General features: G+C 43.7%; 1 protein-coding gene across 1 annotated transcript in view; it reads left to right on the forward strand.

Moving 5' to 3' along the window:
* Positions 1-14,757, forward strand: part of ankrd13b (ankyrin repeat domain 13B) — a 331,091-nt gene that overhangs the window by 263,986 nt on the left and 52,348 nt on the right. The window contains exons 3-5 of the mRNA XM_048612357.1: positions 879-1,003; positions 1,990-2,035; positions 2,199-2,266. Of these exons, the coding sequence (XP_048468314.1) occupies positions 879-1,003; positions 1,990-2,035; positions 2,199-2,266 (239 nt within the window). The remainder of the gene's footprint in view (positions 1-878; positions 1,004-1,989; positions 2,036-2,198; positions 2,267-14,757) is intronic.

The raw sequence follows: 14,757 nt of genomic DNA on the forward strand, positions 1-14,757 counted from the left end.
AGGATGGACATGTCACCCAGGGAGTAGGAGGGGGTGTTAAAATGGTTCGCAACCGGAAGGTGTTGTCATTTGTCGCGAACAGAGCGCAGGTGCTGTATGAGCTCTACAAAGCGGTCTCCGAGTCTCCGCTTGGTCTCTGGTATTTGCCTCAAGAACAGTAACCACAAAGCCATTGTCAATTGTTGTAAAAACCTGTCAGTTTCACTAGTGTCTGTAAAGGAAAGAAATTTACATCCTTACCTGTTCTGGCCTGGATGTGAATCCAGACCTAAATCAATGTGGATGACAGTAACAATATTCTTCTGAAATGGCTGAGAAGTTAGGGGTGGGTAATCAATGCTGGCCATGCCTCATTCTGTGAAAGAATAAACAAATAACAAAACAACGTGCTGGAGACTGTGACTCACTTTCATCAGACTCAGCTTCCTGAAAATAAGCTCGTACATTTTAGAATGTAGAATCCCTACGGTGTGCAAGCAGGTCATTTTGCCCATGAGGTCCACACCAACTGTCCAAAGAGCATCCCACTCAGACTCACCCGCTACCCTATCCCAGTAACCATGCATTTCCCATGGTTAATCCACCTAAACTGCAAATCTTTGGACTGTGGGAGGAAACCGGAGCATCCAGAGGAAACCCACGCAGACGCGGTGAGAACTTGCAAACTCCACACAGACAGTCGCCTGAGGGTGGAATCGAACCGAGGTTCCTGGCCCTATGAGGCAGTAGTACTAACCACTGAGCTACCGTGGTAAAAATATTTGTCATGAAAACAGTTATCAAAATCTGAATGAAAATCTTCTCAAAGTACATTGGAAATAAATCACTTGCTTTCACCTGAAAGCAGCCTGATGTTAATCTCTCCATACATCCCACAGGTCTCCAAGAGGCAATAAGTACAGGGGACCTGGAGCTGGTGCAACTTGTCCTTCGATATCGCGATTACCAAAGATCTATTAAACGACTGTCAGGGATCCCTTGTCTATTAGAGAAACTCCGTCAGGTAAACCACCAGCACTTTTCTGTTGTCAGTTTAATTTGTTGTGGAGATTACTAATGCTGAATTATGCAAGCAGAAGATGTTAGAGAATTATAATGAAGCAAAGAACCTCGGATGCTGAAGATCTGAAATGAAAACAGAAATCACTGGAGAAACTCAGCAGGTCTGGCAGCATCAGTGGAGAGAAAGTTTTGCATCCAGTGACCCTTCTTCATAATGATAGTTTGATTTTGAGTTCCATCTTCCCTGGACCAATAGTGGTAGTGTTTGTGGAAGTTGTTGTACTGCAGGACATCTGCTCACACCAAAACATCCTCAGACTTTGAGATCCTAGGTGCCATCTTTGACTAGTTCTCTAGAAGATCAGAAGCCTGGTTATTCTGAATTGTTTGCTTTTAGATCCCGCCAGGCTTCCATACACACACTCACTCTGGCAATGGTCTGCAAGCAAGCCTGCTCCAAATTCATCTTGATTTCAGAGAAGGCCATTGTTTGAGAGAGACAGTTGAGGGGAATTTTTTTTAATGAGAACTTTTCTTCTATACAACATAAATTAATGTATTTGCAAAAGAAATGTTTGAATGCTGATGCAACAAAATAAGATGACAAATGTCAATAGCTCCAGATGAGAGAACTCAGAAGTCAACAGAAAAAGGGCTCAGATTATTATGCACAAGAAAGCCTATTTTCAAAGTTGAAAGCACTGATAGGCTTGATGTGATTGAAAAGTAGAGGCTTTCTGTGAAACTATATTTATATTAACCTGTGCTTGCAAGGAAAACCAGAGCTAAAATAAGACATTCAACCCATTAAGTCTCCTGGGTCCATGGATATAATTCCATCATGGACCCCTGCATTTTCGCCATCTGCTCATCCGTTTTTGTAAGGTTGAGTAATTCCCTTTTCCCTCCCTGCCTCCCTTGAAAAATAAATCCAGCATTATTGTTCTTAACCCTATAATTTTCAATCCTTTTCTTTGTTTCCAACAGGCACAGGACTTTTATGTTGAAATGAAATGGGAGTTTACAAGCTGGGGTAAGTTCAATCCAGTCTATCCTGTGAAGGGGTCAGGACATCTTGCTAAAGTATCTTTTTCATCACATTTCAGATCTTAGAAACCTCAAAAATATGAGGGCAATGTTTTTTGGTCATGCCTTTGAGGGTGAATGTATTTTAACATTTATATCCTTCCTTTGAGGAATAAAGGAAGAGGATTTCATTTTATTGGGAGGTGATAAAGAAGTATGCTGGTTAGTAGATGGTATGGTAAGCCAGAATGGTAAAGTAAGACCAAACCTGATGAGGACAGGGCTGATGTCAAAGAAAACACTCAGAAAGTTCACCTGTGTAATGGAGCTGAAAGAACAACTTATATTTCTATAGCACCTCTCTTGACCTCAGTCCAACCAACAGTGCTTCATAGACAATGCAATATTTTTGAACTGCGTTCCTTGTTGTAATGTAGTGATTAATTTGTCAGAGCAAACTCACACAAACAGTAACGAGATAATAACCAGATCCATCTGTTTCTGCGATGTTGATTGAGGGATAAATATTGGCTCGGATGGTAGGGATTAAAAATCCAGTTATTCAAAATCAAATTCTTGACAAGCTGGTCAAAGTCACTTTCTATGTGCCAGGAATGCCGCCTACCAGTGGAATCATGGACATTTGAGGGCTCCTATTTTGCTGAAATGCACAGCGGGCAGGCAAAGATCCCTGTGTACACAAGAAAATTACTCCCTTAGATCGGTTTGCTCCGAATGAAAGACTTTGTCTCATCTCTGCTAGATTATACAGATCACCATTCTAAGAGTCTTATCTGACATCAATCTTGACCTTTGTGGTTATAATGTGATCTCTGAGACTGCAGTGCCATGATAGTTGTCTCTAAAACTCTTCTCTCTGCCAGGCCTGATACATGGCATGGACACACTTGAAAGGTGCAAAAGATTCAAGGAAATAGCAAAATGTATTTTACGCCTTAAAGTCAGATAATGAACAGAAAAGATGTTACTTGAAGGAACAAATGGCTGGGCCAGCGTGAAAATCAGGAGAAGAAATGCTATATTTTTAGTTCAGTGGATATTCATTGATAAAGTGAGGAATTTCATCCTCTGAAGACTAATTGACATTTTGAATAATGTTTTGGGAAGGGAGTGGAAGAAGAAATATTACTTGTGAGGCAATGGAACAATATCTTGTGGGGGTGGGGGAATCACTATTTTTCCCTAGATTGATGAGTTCTCTGTTCTATAATCATCCTGTGACATTGCTTTTCCCCTGACTTTGTAGATTTGGTATCAGTTGACAATAGAAATGAAATCAAATTAAACTCATTGACAAGAGAGTCAAACCTTCTTCAAAGTTACAGCGCTCAGCTTTCGTCTATTGACAGAGTTCTTATCCTTAAGGTTAATTAGTTTGCATCAAAGTCTTACTTTCCCCGTGCGCCAGTGGATTTTCACAGCCATGCCATTTATATGCATTTTTGCCTTTTCTGTCTCTGTGTCACATACCATGAAATAATTTTTAGACTTGCTTCAGATATTTTTATGCTGATCTAGTTTGAATATCACAGCGTGTCCCATTCTGCTACTGAATGCCACTAAAAATACTGGCCTATCATAGTGGAAAATTCACACACAAATGGGTAAATTGTTTATTTTAAATATATTAACTCACTGTTTGGTCCTAAGACCCTTTTTCTTCTACATCCCGGCAAATTTTGCTTTACAAGTATATATCTAATTCCCTTTTGAAAATTAATATTGAATCTTCATTCCAATTCCATTTCAGTTGTGCATTCCAGATCATAATAATTCATAGGAACATAGGAATTGGAGCAGAAACAGGCCATTTGACCTGTTCAACCATCCAGTCAGATCATGGTCGATCTTCTACCTCAATACCATTTTCCTGCACTATCTCCCATTTTTATATATTTAGAAATCTGACAATCTCTGTCTTGGATATACTGAACGACTGAGGTTTCACAGCCTTGTGGAGTAGACAGTTTCAAAGATTTACCACATTCTTCTAAGTTTTAGAGAATGTAGGTCCAATCTCCTCAATACCTCCTCATAGAACAATCCCTCTATCGCAGGAATCAGTCTCATGAACCTATCTGGTAATCCCTCTGTGGTGAGCATGTACTTCCTTAAATAAGGCGATAGAAGCATACACAATACTCCAGATACAATCTCAAGAAGCCTGTATACAATTGCAACAAGACTATTTTATTCCTGCACTCTAATCCTCTTGCAATAAAGGCCATCATACCAATTGCCTTCTAACTGCTTGCTGCACCTGCATATTAGTTTTCATAAGTTGCCACTTAAAGGGATTCTCTCAGAATGCCGATTTTACATTTTTTTACATAAGAACATAAGAACTAAGAGCAGGAGTAGGCCATCAGGCCCCTCGAGCCTGCCCCGCCATTTAATAAGATCATGGCTGATCTTTTTGAGACTCAGCTCCACTTACCCGCCCGCTCACCATAACCCTTAATTCCTTTACTGTTCAAAAATTTATCTAGCCTTGCCTTAAACACGTTCAGCGAGGTACTTCAACCGCTTCACTGGGCAGAGAATTCCACAGATTCACAACCCTTTGGGTGAAGAAGTTCCTCCTGATCCCAGTCCTACATCTGCTTCCCTTTATTTTGAGGCGATGCCCTCTAGTCCTAGTTTCACCTGCTAGCGGAAACAACCTCCCTGCCTCCACCTTATCTATTCCCTTCATAATCTTATACGTTTCTATAAGATCTCCCCTCATTCTTCTGAATTCCAATGAGTATAATCCCAATCTACTCAGTCTCTCCTCATAATCCAACCCTCTCAACTCTGGAATCAACCGAGTGAATCTCCTCTGCACCCCCTCCAGTGCTAAATTTTAGGCGCCTTGTTACCAGTCTTCCAGCCAATGGAATAGGCCACATCCCGCTTTGCCATCCCATAAGGCCATAGATCATCTTCCACTTCAACTCCACTCTCCTGCCTTAGCTCTCTATGTCCCAATTCCCTCAGTATCAATAAATATATTGCTTGTAACTGCCATTTGGCCCATCGAGTCCACTCCAACCCACCAAACAGCATCCCACACCTAACCCTGCATTTCTGATGGCTAACCTACTTAGCCTGCACACTCCTGGCCACTATGGGCAATTTAGCATGGCCAAACTATCTAACCTGCACATCTTTGGGCTGTAGGAGGAAACTGGAGCACCCAAAGGAAACCCATGCAGACACGGGGAGACTGTGCAAACTCCACACAGAGACAGTTGCCTGAGGGTGGAATCAAACCCGGATCCCTGGTACGAGGACACAGTAGTGCCAACCACTGAGCTACCATGCTGCCCTAATTTTCAGAATCCAAAGATTCACAGCCTGCTCAGTGAAGAAATTTCCCATCTCGGTCATCTTATCCTGATATGAAGCAAACTAGGTCAAGACTCTCAAACCAAGAGAAACAGCTTTGCAGCATCTACCCTGTCAAGTCCTCTAACAAAGAATATCTCTTATTCCTCTGAAAGCCAGAGAATAGAGGACTATTCTATTTAATCTCTACTCATGGGACAACCCTTTCATTCCTATTCCTGTCAAAGCATCATCACCATTTGGATTATATCCATTAAATGCCCCCTTCCCCTTCTAGTTACTAGCTATGCATACTGAAATCCCATATTCCCCTACCATTTTAACAAATCTTCTTTACAATCAATCAAGTTCAGTCATTTCTACTTGCCCTGCTTTAGTCTCGTAAGGAGATATGTGTTGACCCGAAGTGTAAGATAAGGAGAAGGCTGTGTACTTCAGCTGCATTTAGCTTACTTGCAATGTGGCCAACCACAACACAAGAGTGTATTGCAGCCACCACTGGAGGTACAGAGGTACACTGGAGGCAAAGTCCCCAGTTGCTTGACTATTGTCACAAATGAAAAGATTTACAATATAAATTAATGCATTCTACAGCTCCAGAAATTAAAACAAAATGGTCAACTCCATAAGAAAGGAAGAATTTTCATTTATACAGTGGCTCAGTGGTTAGCACTGCTGCCTGACAACGCCAGAGACCCGGGTTCAATTCCACCCTCGGGCAACTGTCTGTGTGGAGTTTGCATGTTCTCCCTGTGTCTGCGTGGGTTTCCTCCAGGTGCTCCGGTTTCCTCCCACAGTCCAAAGATGTACAAGCTAGGTGGATTGACCATGTTAAATTACCCATAGTGTTCAGGGATGAGTAGCTTAGGTGGGTTATCAGGGGATGGGTCTGGATGGGATACTTCAAGGGTCAGTGTGGACTTGTTGGGCCAAAGGGCCTGTTTCCACACTGTAGGGATTCTAAGATATAGTGTTGTACAAGACCTCCAATCATCCAAAAGCACACAGCAAATTGCCATGTGATCATAGTGTGTTTTTTTTTGTTGTGGCATTAGTTGAGGGATGCGTTTTGCCCAGGAAACCAGGAAGACGTTCCCTGCTATTCTTTGACATAGGTTCATGGGATCTCATGCATCAGCCTGAACAGGATATGGACATACTGCAATGACCTCTCACCCCTTAAGATCCAGGTTGGAATTCTCACCTCCTCTGAACAGGCGGAAATCTTCTTTTATTAAAGAAAAGTCAGGTTCTGTTTTTGTTTAAATGTTTCTGCTTACACCAGCCCACAGCTTTCTATTGCATTAAGATAAATGTCGGCACAGTGTAGTTGGGGAGCAAAGAACAGAAAGCCCTGGCCAGGATTCTCGAATCAAAGTGATGAGCTTTAGATAATGTGAGTCTACATTGACCTCATAACCCAGCTCTGTAAGTATCAGCACCCCTCCGCTGGATGAATATTTTAAAAAAAAGTTCTCCCAAAAAGGCATTCTTGTTTCAGTAGAATTTATTTAGCTGTAGAAGATTGATTATGATTTGACAGGAAACTTAAACATTGATGAAATGCACTGAAAATTAGAACAACGGTTTCCTATTAGCGCCCAATAGCTTTGTAATAATGTAACTTGAAGTATTATGATTGTCTATGAAAGCCCTGGAGTTGAACCATCTGCTACTCCAATTCTGCCAAAATTGAGATGAAAGAGTAGCGGGATTAAGATATCTCCTGATGTTGCTGGTTGGTGTGTGGAGAGATCATTTTGTTACACAGGGCTGCAGGCCTGCACCTTTGCTGAGAGAGTTCTGTCATAATGCCAAGGCCACTTTCAGGAAGTGACACATTTTAGAGCACTAAGTTTGAGAACATACCTGTGATACACAGTCCCCTTGCCGTTGTCGAGATTTCAAGCTGGCAAAAACTCCAGTGATAGCTGCCTTTAAATAATTGTTTACATACTGACGTTGAAATCTGAAAATGCTTTGGAGTTGTGGCAGAAATCAATTCAATTAACTAACCATACTAAACAAATCATTCCTCAGTTGAAAAAAATGTTGTCATGGTTGTTTTCATAGGTTCCTGACATCAGTATCAGCCAGAGATTAGGACCCCTCCCTGGGCCACATGCAAAGTACAACTTTGATATTGATTTAGAGAGTGGTTCTTACTGATCAAGCAAAAAGAAGATGAGATAATCAATTTCAGTCTTTTCCTCTCAGGCCTTTTTAACACATCTCCATACCCAGTCCAAAACTTATTTTCTTCTAAATGCAATCCCAGAAAAGCCCTCTCACAAGGAACTTAGTGCTGTGCTTTCAAACTCCCAATTAAATAGGTTTTGACCATCCATGCTTTTATTACAATCACTGATTTGCTGAGCTATTTGCTAACCTTTGCCGAATGCCCTGAGCCTGAGTGAAATGTTTACTCTCTCCCACCTTATCACCCCATGGTATTACACTAGTCTTTGCTCCCACTTGGGGGTGCAAATTTGGGAGAGTACCTGGCAGACAACCAGGTTAGCTATTCAGTATCAGATCTGACTGGACCAGCTCCAGTTCAGACTGTAGTATTTGCACTCATGACACAAAGCTACATTCATCAATACAAAAGCTGCAATATAACTGGCCCATGAGAGTTGATCCTGTCACTACAATTTAAAGCAGTATGTTGATGATTGGATAATTGTCCTGACAGCCTAACTTTGATCTGACCTTCAATCAAATAGCATCTTTTGGTTTGTTAAATGTTTAATTTTGTGCCGAAGATTGAGAGCGTAGTTCCAGGAACAAAGTGAAGGCCAAAATCAATTTTTTAGGTTAGATTGAGGTAAGGTTTATATTTCAGATAAACTATCGGCATGTATTCAGATATGTCCAGCTAGAGGGATGGTTTTTCCTGTCACGGGTGCAAAATGCACAATGGACCTTTCTTGCTTATTCAATCATTGGTTTGTTGACTTCCAAAATGCAGTCTTGCCTCATGACGGACTTTGCTTGGGACTTTTGATTTTCCGTGTGGGATTGGGATTCATGGTGCAGTTTGCAGGCTATGATGGACAGTGCAGGAGGACACTGGGTATGGAGGCCGATTGATGAGAAGACCCAGCCAGCAGCCTAGCTTCCAATACCCTATATACGCTCACCACAATCTCACCCCCACACACCTCTCATGTCCCATATCTCTCATGCCTCCTCCATCCCGCTTCAGATCCACTGTGCTGCCCCATTACTCTCCAGGTCATTCATGTATCCTCCCGAGACACTCGCCAAATACACAGCCAAACATCAACAATGGGAATGATTTAATTGCAAATGCTAAAAAATTAAACCCGTAGCAATCTAATGTAAATATCATTCAGACATCTCTCAATGATACTGCAAAGAAAAGAAAGAGTCTGTAATACTAAAGAAGGAAAGTTTACTCTCTTATGTGGCTATTTTGTTGTGCAAACAGCCGTGGAGTTAGAAACCACATTAAAAATAGATTATGCCATTACATCCTTTTAAAACTGTCAATCATTCCCCTGAGCAGTCTTATTGATAGAATACCAGCTGAACTCAGAACATTGTTAACTCAGTCAAGCATTTATCATGGCCACAACCATCAAAAATATTACCTCTCAGCGCCAAGACTCTGGATGTGAAAGCGATAGATAGTTTTATTTTGTTTATAATTCAAAGCAGGATATCTATCAACCAATGGAGGGGAACAGGTGGCTAGTTTTACTTTAACCTTCAACATTATGGGGTGTTTGTTCTCAAGTCAGAGCTGCCAATACAGTGATATCATAGTACTAAACATGACAAGAAAATTTTTCACCCAATTCCCTATAGCCGGAATGCATTATGGCACTTTCCCTACTGTAAAATGTACTGTAATGCAATTAAGCAACGCTGGTTAATGTAATGGCCCAATTATCTTTGCAGGTTAGAGCTCTATCTTCAACCACTACATTAAAAAAAACATATCCATATTACAGTACAGCATGTAGTAGTGACATTTGGAGGTGTCAAGACATTTTACATTGAGTTGCTAGAATGCTCCTGACTCTTCAGCAGGGTTCCCCAATTGGCCATAAATTCCCAAAGGAGGGGTGATTTTACAGCTTCTTTACAACACTATTGCCTGCCCACTCCAGGAGAAATCACAATGTTTGACCGTTTATCATACACTAAGGCTTTTGGCTGTTTCAGGTGCCCAATGGGAAATTCCTTCCTCAAATTACTGACCAAGGACCTCTACTGGAAAAGACATTTGACCTCACCATCACCCTCGAAACTGTAGCCAGCGATGGTAATGGCTGATCACAGCTGTTCTGTGCTGTACACCACATGCAGATGCAATGTATTAATTGCCTTTTTCCCCCCATATACAAATTAAACACTGTACCATAACAACTCAGTTGCTGAGGTACTGGTGAATAAAGAGCACTTACTATGAGAGCAGAACATCAGAGATCTGGGTAATGACTGCCTGTGATACTCAAGAGATATTTAACTTGCTGTCACATTTTTTCTACATACCACTATTCCTCATCAAACCATTTGGAATTTAAAGTGACAGATCAGTGTAGCAAGGGCTCTAAGGATTACATCTGTGTGAGGGGAACATCTTAACAGTTGCGCTTCCCTGCCCAAAAGTTTAATAAGCAGATGCTATTAATGTCTTAAGTAACAGGAGGCAGCACACGCCATGGATCAAGGCTCAGCACATTGAGATGTGTGAATTTTAGATAGTGTTTGAAATTTCTTCCGAGCTGACAGTGTGAAGACGAATGAATTTGCAGGATTGCAGCAGTGGTTTGAGTGGTAGAATGTGATTGCTTCAGTAACTTCAGGCTGCAAAGTGGGAGAAATGCAGAACTGGAATGCTCGTTGGAGCTGTGTGAAATGCAATAAGACCCTGAAGCAACTTTATTCATCTGACCGATTCCATTAATAAAAAGTATAGTGTGAACTGAAATAGCACCTAAATCTGTGTCACTGATGGCTATTACAGATTTAAAGTCAATTCGTGGATCTTGTATATCTGATTTTTAAAATCATTTTTTATTGTACTAGGTTAGCAAGGAATGTCTGATAGTCATAATGAAGGCAAAGAGACGCAGGGGTTATCAAGCTGAAAAATTAATTGGCTTAGTAAAACTGATTATAGACTTCACCTTATCAACATTGAAATATTCACTTAGGTGGAACAACATTGACACATGCAAACTCACTTGCTGCATTCAGATCTCACCTGGTCCCTAAACATTTATTGATACAGTAAAATCCAATATTCACTTCTGTTCATCCAGTACCAAATGCTGGCATGTTACTTGTTCCACATCAGCTAGTGTTAAAATATGTAGTTTTGCTTTTGGTTGACCGAGCTATGTAAGAGCTGACTGGATATCTGTACCGGGGGTGAAGAGTTCCCAGCAATTTTGAGACTTTGGCTTCAATTGAGTTTGACTCATATCTCTGAGACAGCTCGCTGGAATAAGGCCTTAATAGAGGTGGGGCAGCCTCCAACATTTTAAGGGGAGGCTACTATCACTGTTAATCTAAAGGCGCAGCTAATGTTCTGGGGACCCAGGTTCGAAGCCCACCAAGGCAGATGGTGGAATTTGAATTCATTAAACCCATCTGGTTCACTAATATCCTTAAGGGAAGGAAACTGCCATCCTTACCTGGTTTGGCCTAACTGTGACTCCAGATCCACAGCAATGTGGTTGACTCTTGACTGCTTTCTGGGCAATAAATACTGGCTAGTGATGCCCTCATAGAATCCCTACAGTGTGGAAACAGTCCCAACAAGTTCACACCGACCCTCAGAGAATCCCACCCAGACCCATCCCCCTATAACCCACCTAATCTATACATCCCTGAACACTATGGGCAATTTAGTATGGTGAATCCACTTAGCCTGCACATCTTTGGACTGTGGGAGGAAACCGGAGTACCCAGAGGAAACCCACGCAGACACAGGGAGAACATGCAAACTCCACACCGACAGTTGCCCAAGGGTGGAATTGAACACGGGTCCCTGGCGCTGTGAGGCAGCAGTGCTAACCACTGAGCCACCGTGCCACTCAACTCATCTGTGAGTGAATAAAAAAAAATTGTTTTCTGTGTGTATGGGGGGAGGTTCTGGGTGGACAAGGGATTGCCTTTGCCTCTGACTCCACAAACATATTCTGGCTCGATGAAATTCTTGTTTAGCTGCTCAAATATATCGCTTCAGTTCCGTCGCTGGTGGAAGTGGTCAGAGTATGCAGATTCTTGGCTCCAACTAATTCCACCCATAATTGACCTTTGAAGTCTTATTTACATCGCCAAACTCTGATTACTCCCATCTAGCCTAAGGCCAGTGAGAATTTTGGGCATCCCTTTCAAAATGGAGCCGACCATATTGTGAATGTTAGTGAAGTGGTAAAATTACCAATGCTAATTTTAGGATGTTACCATTCCATTAATACTAAATGGAGGAAGTCAAAATTAAGCCCTTTGTGTAGGAAGCTCCCGGTGTATGGAAGCATTTAATGTAACAACACTGGAATAGGCCGTCGGGTCTGTCAGCAGGCTTGTGTTTGTCTCTGCACAAGACACTTAATTTCATTGTCTTTCTCACTCCACAACAGAAAAGAAACTGCATTTATTTGGTACAACAAGGTGCAGGGCTGGATGAACACAGCAGGCCAAGCAGCATCATAGGAGCAGAGAGGCTGACGTTTCGGGCCTAGACCCTTCATCAGAAAAGGGGGAGGGGAAGGGGGTTTTGAAATAAATAGGGAGAGAGTGGGAGGCGGATAGAAGAGGGATAGAGGAGAGGATAGGTGGAGAGGAAACAAACAGGTCGAAGAGGCGGGGATGGGGCCAGGAAAGGTGAGTGTAGGTAGGGAGTTAGGAAGGGGATAGGTCAGTCCAGGGAGGACGGACAGGTCAAGGGGGCGGGATGAGGTTGGTCGGTAGGAGATGGAGGTGCGGCTTGAGGTGGGAGGAGGGGATAGGTGGGAGGAAGAACAGGTTAGGGAGGCAGGGACGAGCTGGACTGGTTTTGGGATGCAGTGGGGGGAGGGGAGATTTTGAAACTTGTGAAATCCACATTGATACCATTGGGCTGCAGGGTTCCCAAGCGGAATATGAGTTGCTGTTCCTGCAACCTTCGGGTGGCATCGTTGTGGCACTGCAGGAGGCCCAGGATGGACATGTCGTCTGAGGAATGGGAGGGGGAGTTGAAATGGTTCGCGACTGGGAGGTGCAGTTTTCATTTCAAGCCCACCGACTCCCACAGCTACCTAGAATACTCCTCCTCCCACCCACCTTCCTGCAAAAATGCTATCCCCTATTCCCAATTCCTTCGCCTCCGCCGCATCTGCTCCCAGGATGAGGCATTCCACTCCCGTACATCTCAGTTGTCCTCGTTTTTCAAGGACCGTAACTTCCCCTCCTCGGTGGTCGAGAACGCCCTCAACCGTGTCTCCCACATCTCCCGCACCTCATCCCTCACACCCCGTCCACGCAATAAAAACCAAAAAAGAATCCCCCTCGTCCTCACGTACCATCCCACCAACCTCCGGATCCAACGCATCATCCTCCGACACTTCCGCCATCTGCAATCCGACCCCACCACCAAAGACATCTTTCCCTCCCCACCTTTATCTGCTTTCCGGAGGGACAACTCTCTCCGTGACTCCCTCGTCCGCTCCACACTCCCCTCCAGCTCCACCACACCCGGCACTTTTCCCTGCAACTGCAGGAAGTGCTACACCTGCCCCCATACCTCCTCCCTCACCCCCATCCCAGGCCCCAAGAAGACTTTCCACATCAAGCAGATGTTCACCTGCACATCTGCCAATGTGGTATACTGCATCCGCTGTACCCGGTGTGGCTTCCTCTACATCGGGGAAACCAAGCGGAGACTCGGGGACCGCTTTGCAGAACACCTACGCTCGGTTCGCAACAAACAACTGCACCTCCCAGTCGCGAACCATTTCAACTCCCCCTCCCATTCCTCAGACGACATGTCCATCCTGGGCCTCCTGCAGTGCCACAACGATGCCACCCGAAGGTTGCAGGAACAGCAACTCATATTCCGCTTGGGAACCCTGCAGCCCAATGGTATCAATGTGGATTTCACAAGTTTCAAAATCTCCCCTCCCCCTACCGCATCCCAAAACCAGTCCAGCTCGTCCCTGCCTCCCTAACCTGTTCTTCCTCCCACCTATCCCCTCCTCCCACCTCAAGCCGCACCTCCATCTCCTACTGACCAACCTCATCCCGCCCCCTTGACCTGTCCGTCCTCCCTGGACTGACCTATCCCCTTCCTAACTCCCTACCTACACTCACCTTTACTGGCCCCATCCCCGCCTCTTCGACCTGTTTGTTTCCTCTCCACCTATCCTCTTCTCTATCCCTCTTCTATCCGCCTCCCACTCTCTCCCTATTTATTTCGGAACCCCCTTCCCCTCCCCCTTTTCTGATGAAGGGTCTAGGCCCGAAACGTCAGCCTCTCTGCTCCTATGATGCTGCTTGGCCTGCTGTGTTCATCCAGCCCTGCACCTTGTTGTCTCGGATTCTCCAGCATCTGCAGTTCCTACTATCTCTAATATATTGCTGCAATTTGTCTCACAGTCAACTCATAATATTATTTAAGAACATTACCAAATTGACCCGAGAAATGCCTTTGCATTAATGACAAAGGGAATAGGGCGACACAATATGAGGCCGTCATTGATAATCACAAGAGCTCACTCATTGGAATTCATTGAATTTACTCAGAAAAGCTGTAGCTCTCTTTTTGCTCGGTGTTTTGAGTGATCTTAAGAATAATCTTTAAAAGCCACAAAAGCAGGTAACCTAGTGCTAAAAATGCACTGAAGCAGTATGTCATCTAATGGGGGAACCAGCTGTCATTGATACTTAACTCTCACCCCCGCCACACCAAGTTGCTGAATTGGCCAGAGCTCTTGGCAAAGGTTCTCTGCAATGAATCACTCACTTCCCAAATCACAAGGCATAAGTTAGGGGTGTGATCGAATACTCTCCACTTGCTTTGATGGGTGCAATTCCAACAACACTCAAGAAGGTAGAAACCATCCAAGACCAAGCAGCCTGTTTCATTGGCAACGTCTTAAATGTTTATTCCCTCCAGCCCCAGCCTCGACAAAATTCACTGCAGTGATTCACCAAGCTCACCTCCTAGCCTTTGACACAGAGAGGGGGCAAGGCCAGCATACCAATATACAAATTCCCCTCCAAAACTCATCCAGGACCTTCCTCCCTGACAGCAGACCCAAACAGAAATCACATCCCCCAATCAGAGCACAACAGCCCCCTCCCCCAATCAGAGCCCAGCAGCGTCCTCCCGCAATCAGAGCCCAGCAGCTCCCTTCC

Source organism: Rhincodon typus, chromosome 26 (assembly GCF_021869965.1).
Source record: "Rhincodon typus isolate 14 chromosome 26, sRhiTyp1.1, whole genome shotgun sequence".
Lineage (NCBI taxonomy): Eukaryota > Metazoa > Chordata > Chondrichthyes > Orectolobiformes > Rhincodontidae > Rhincodon > Rhincodon typus.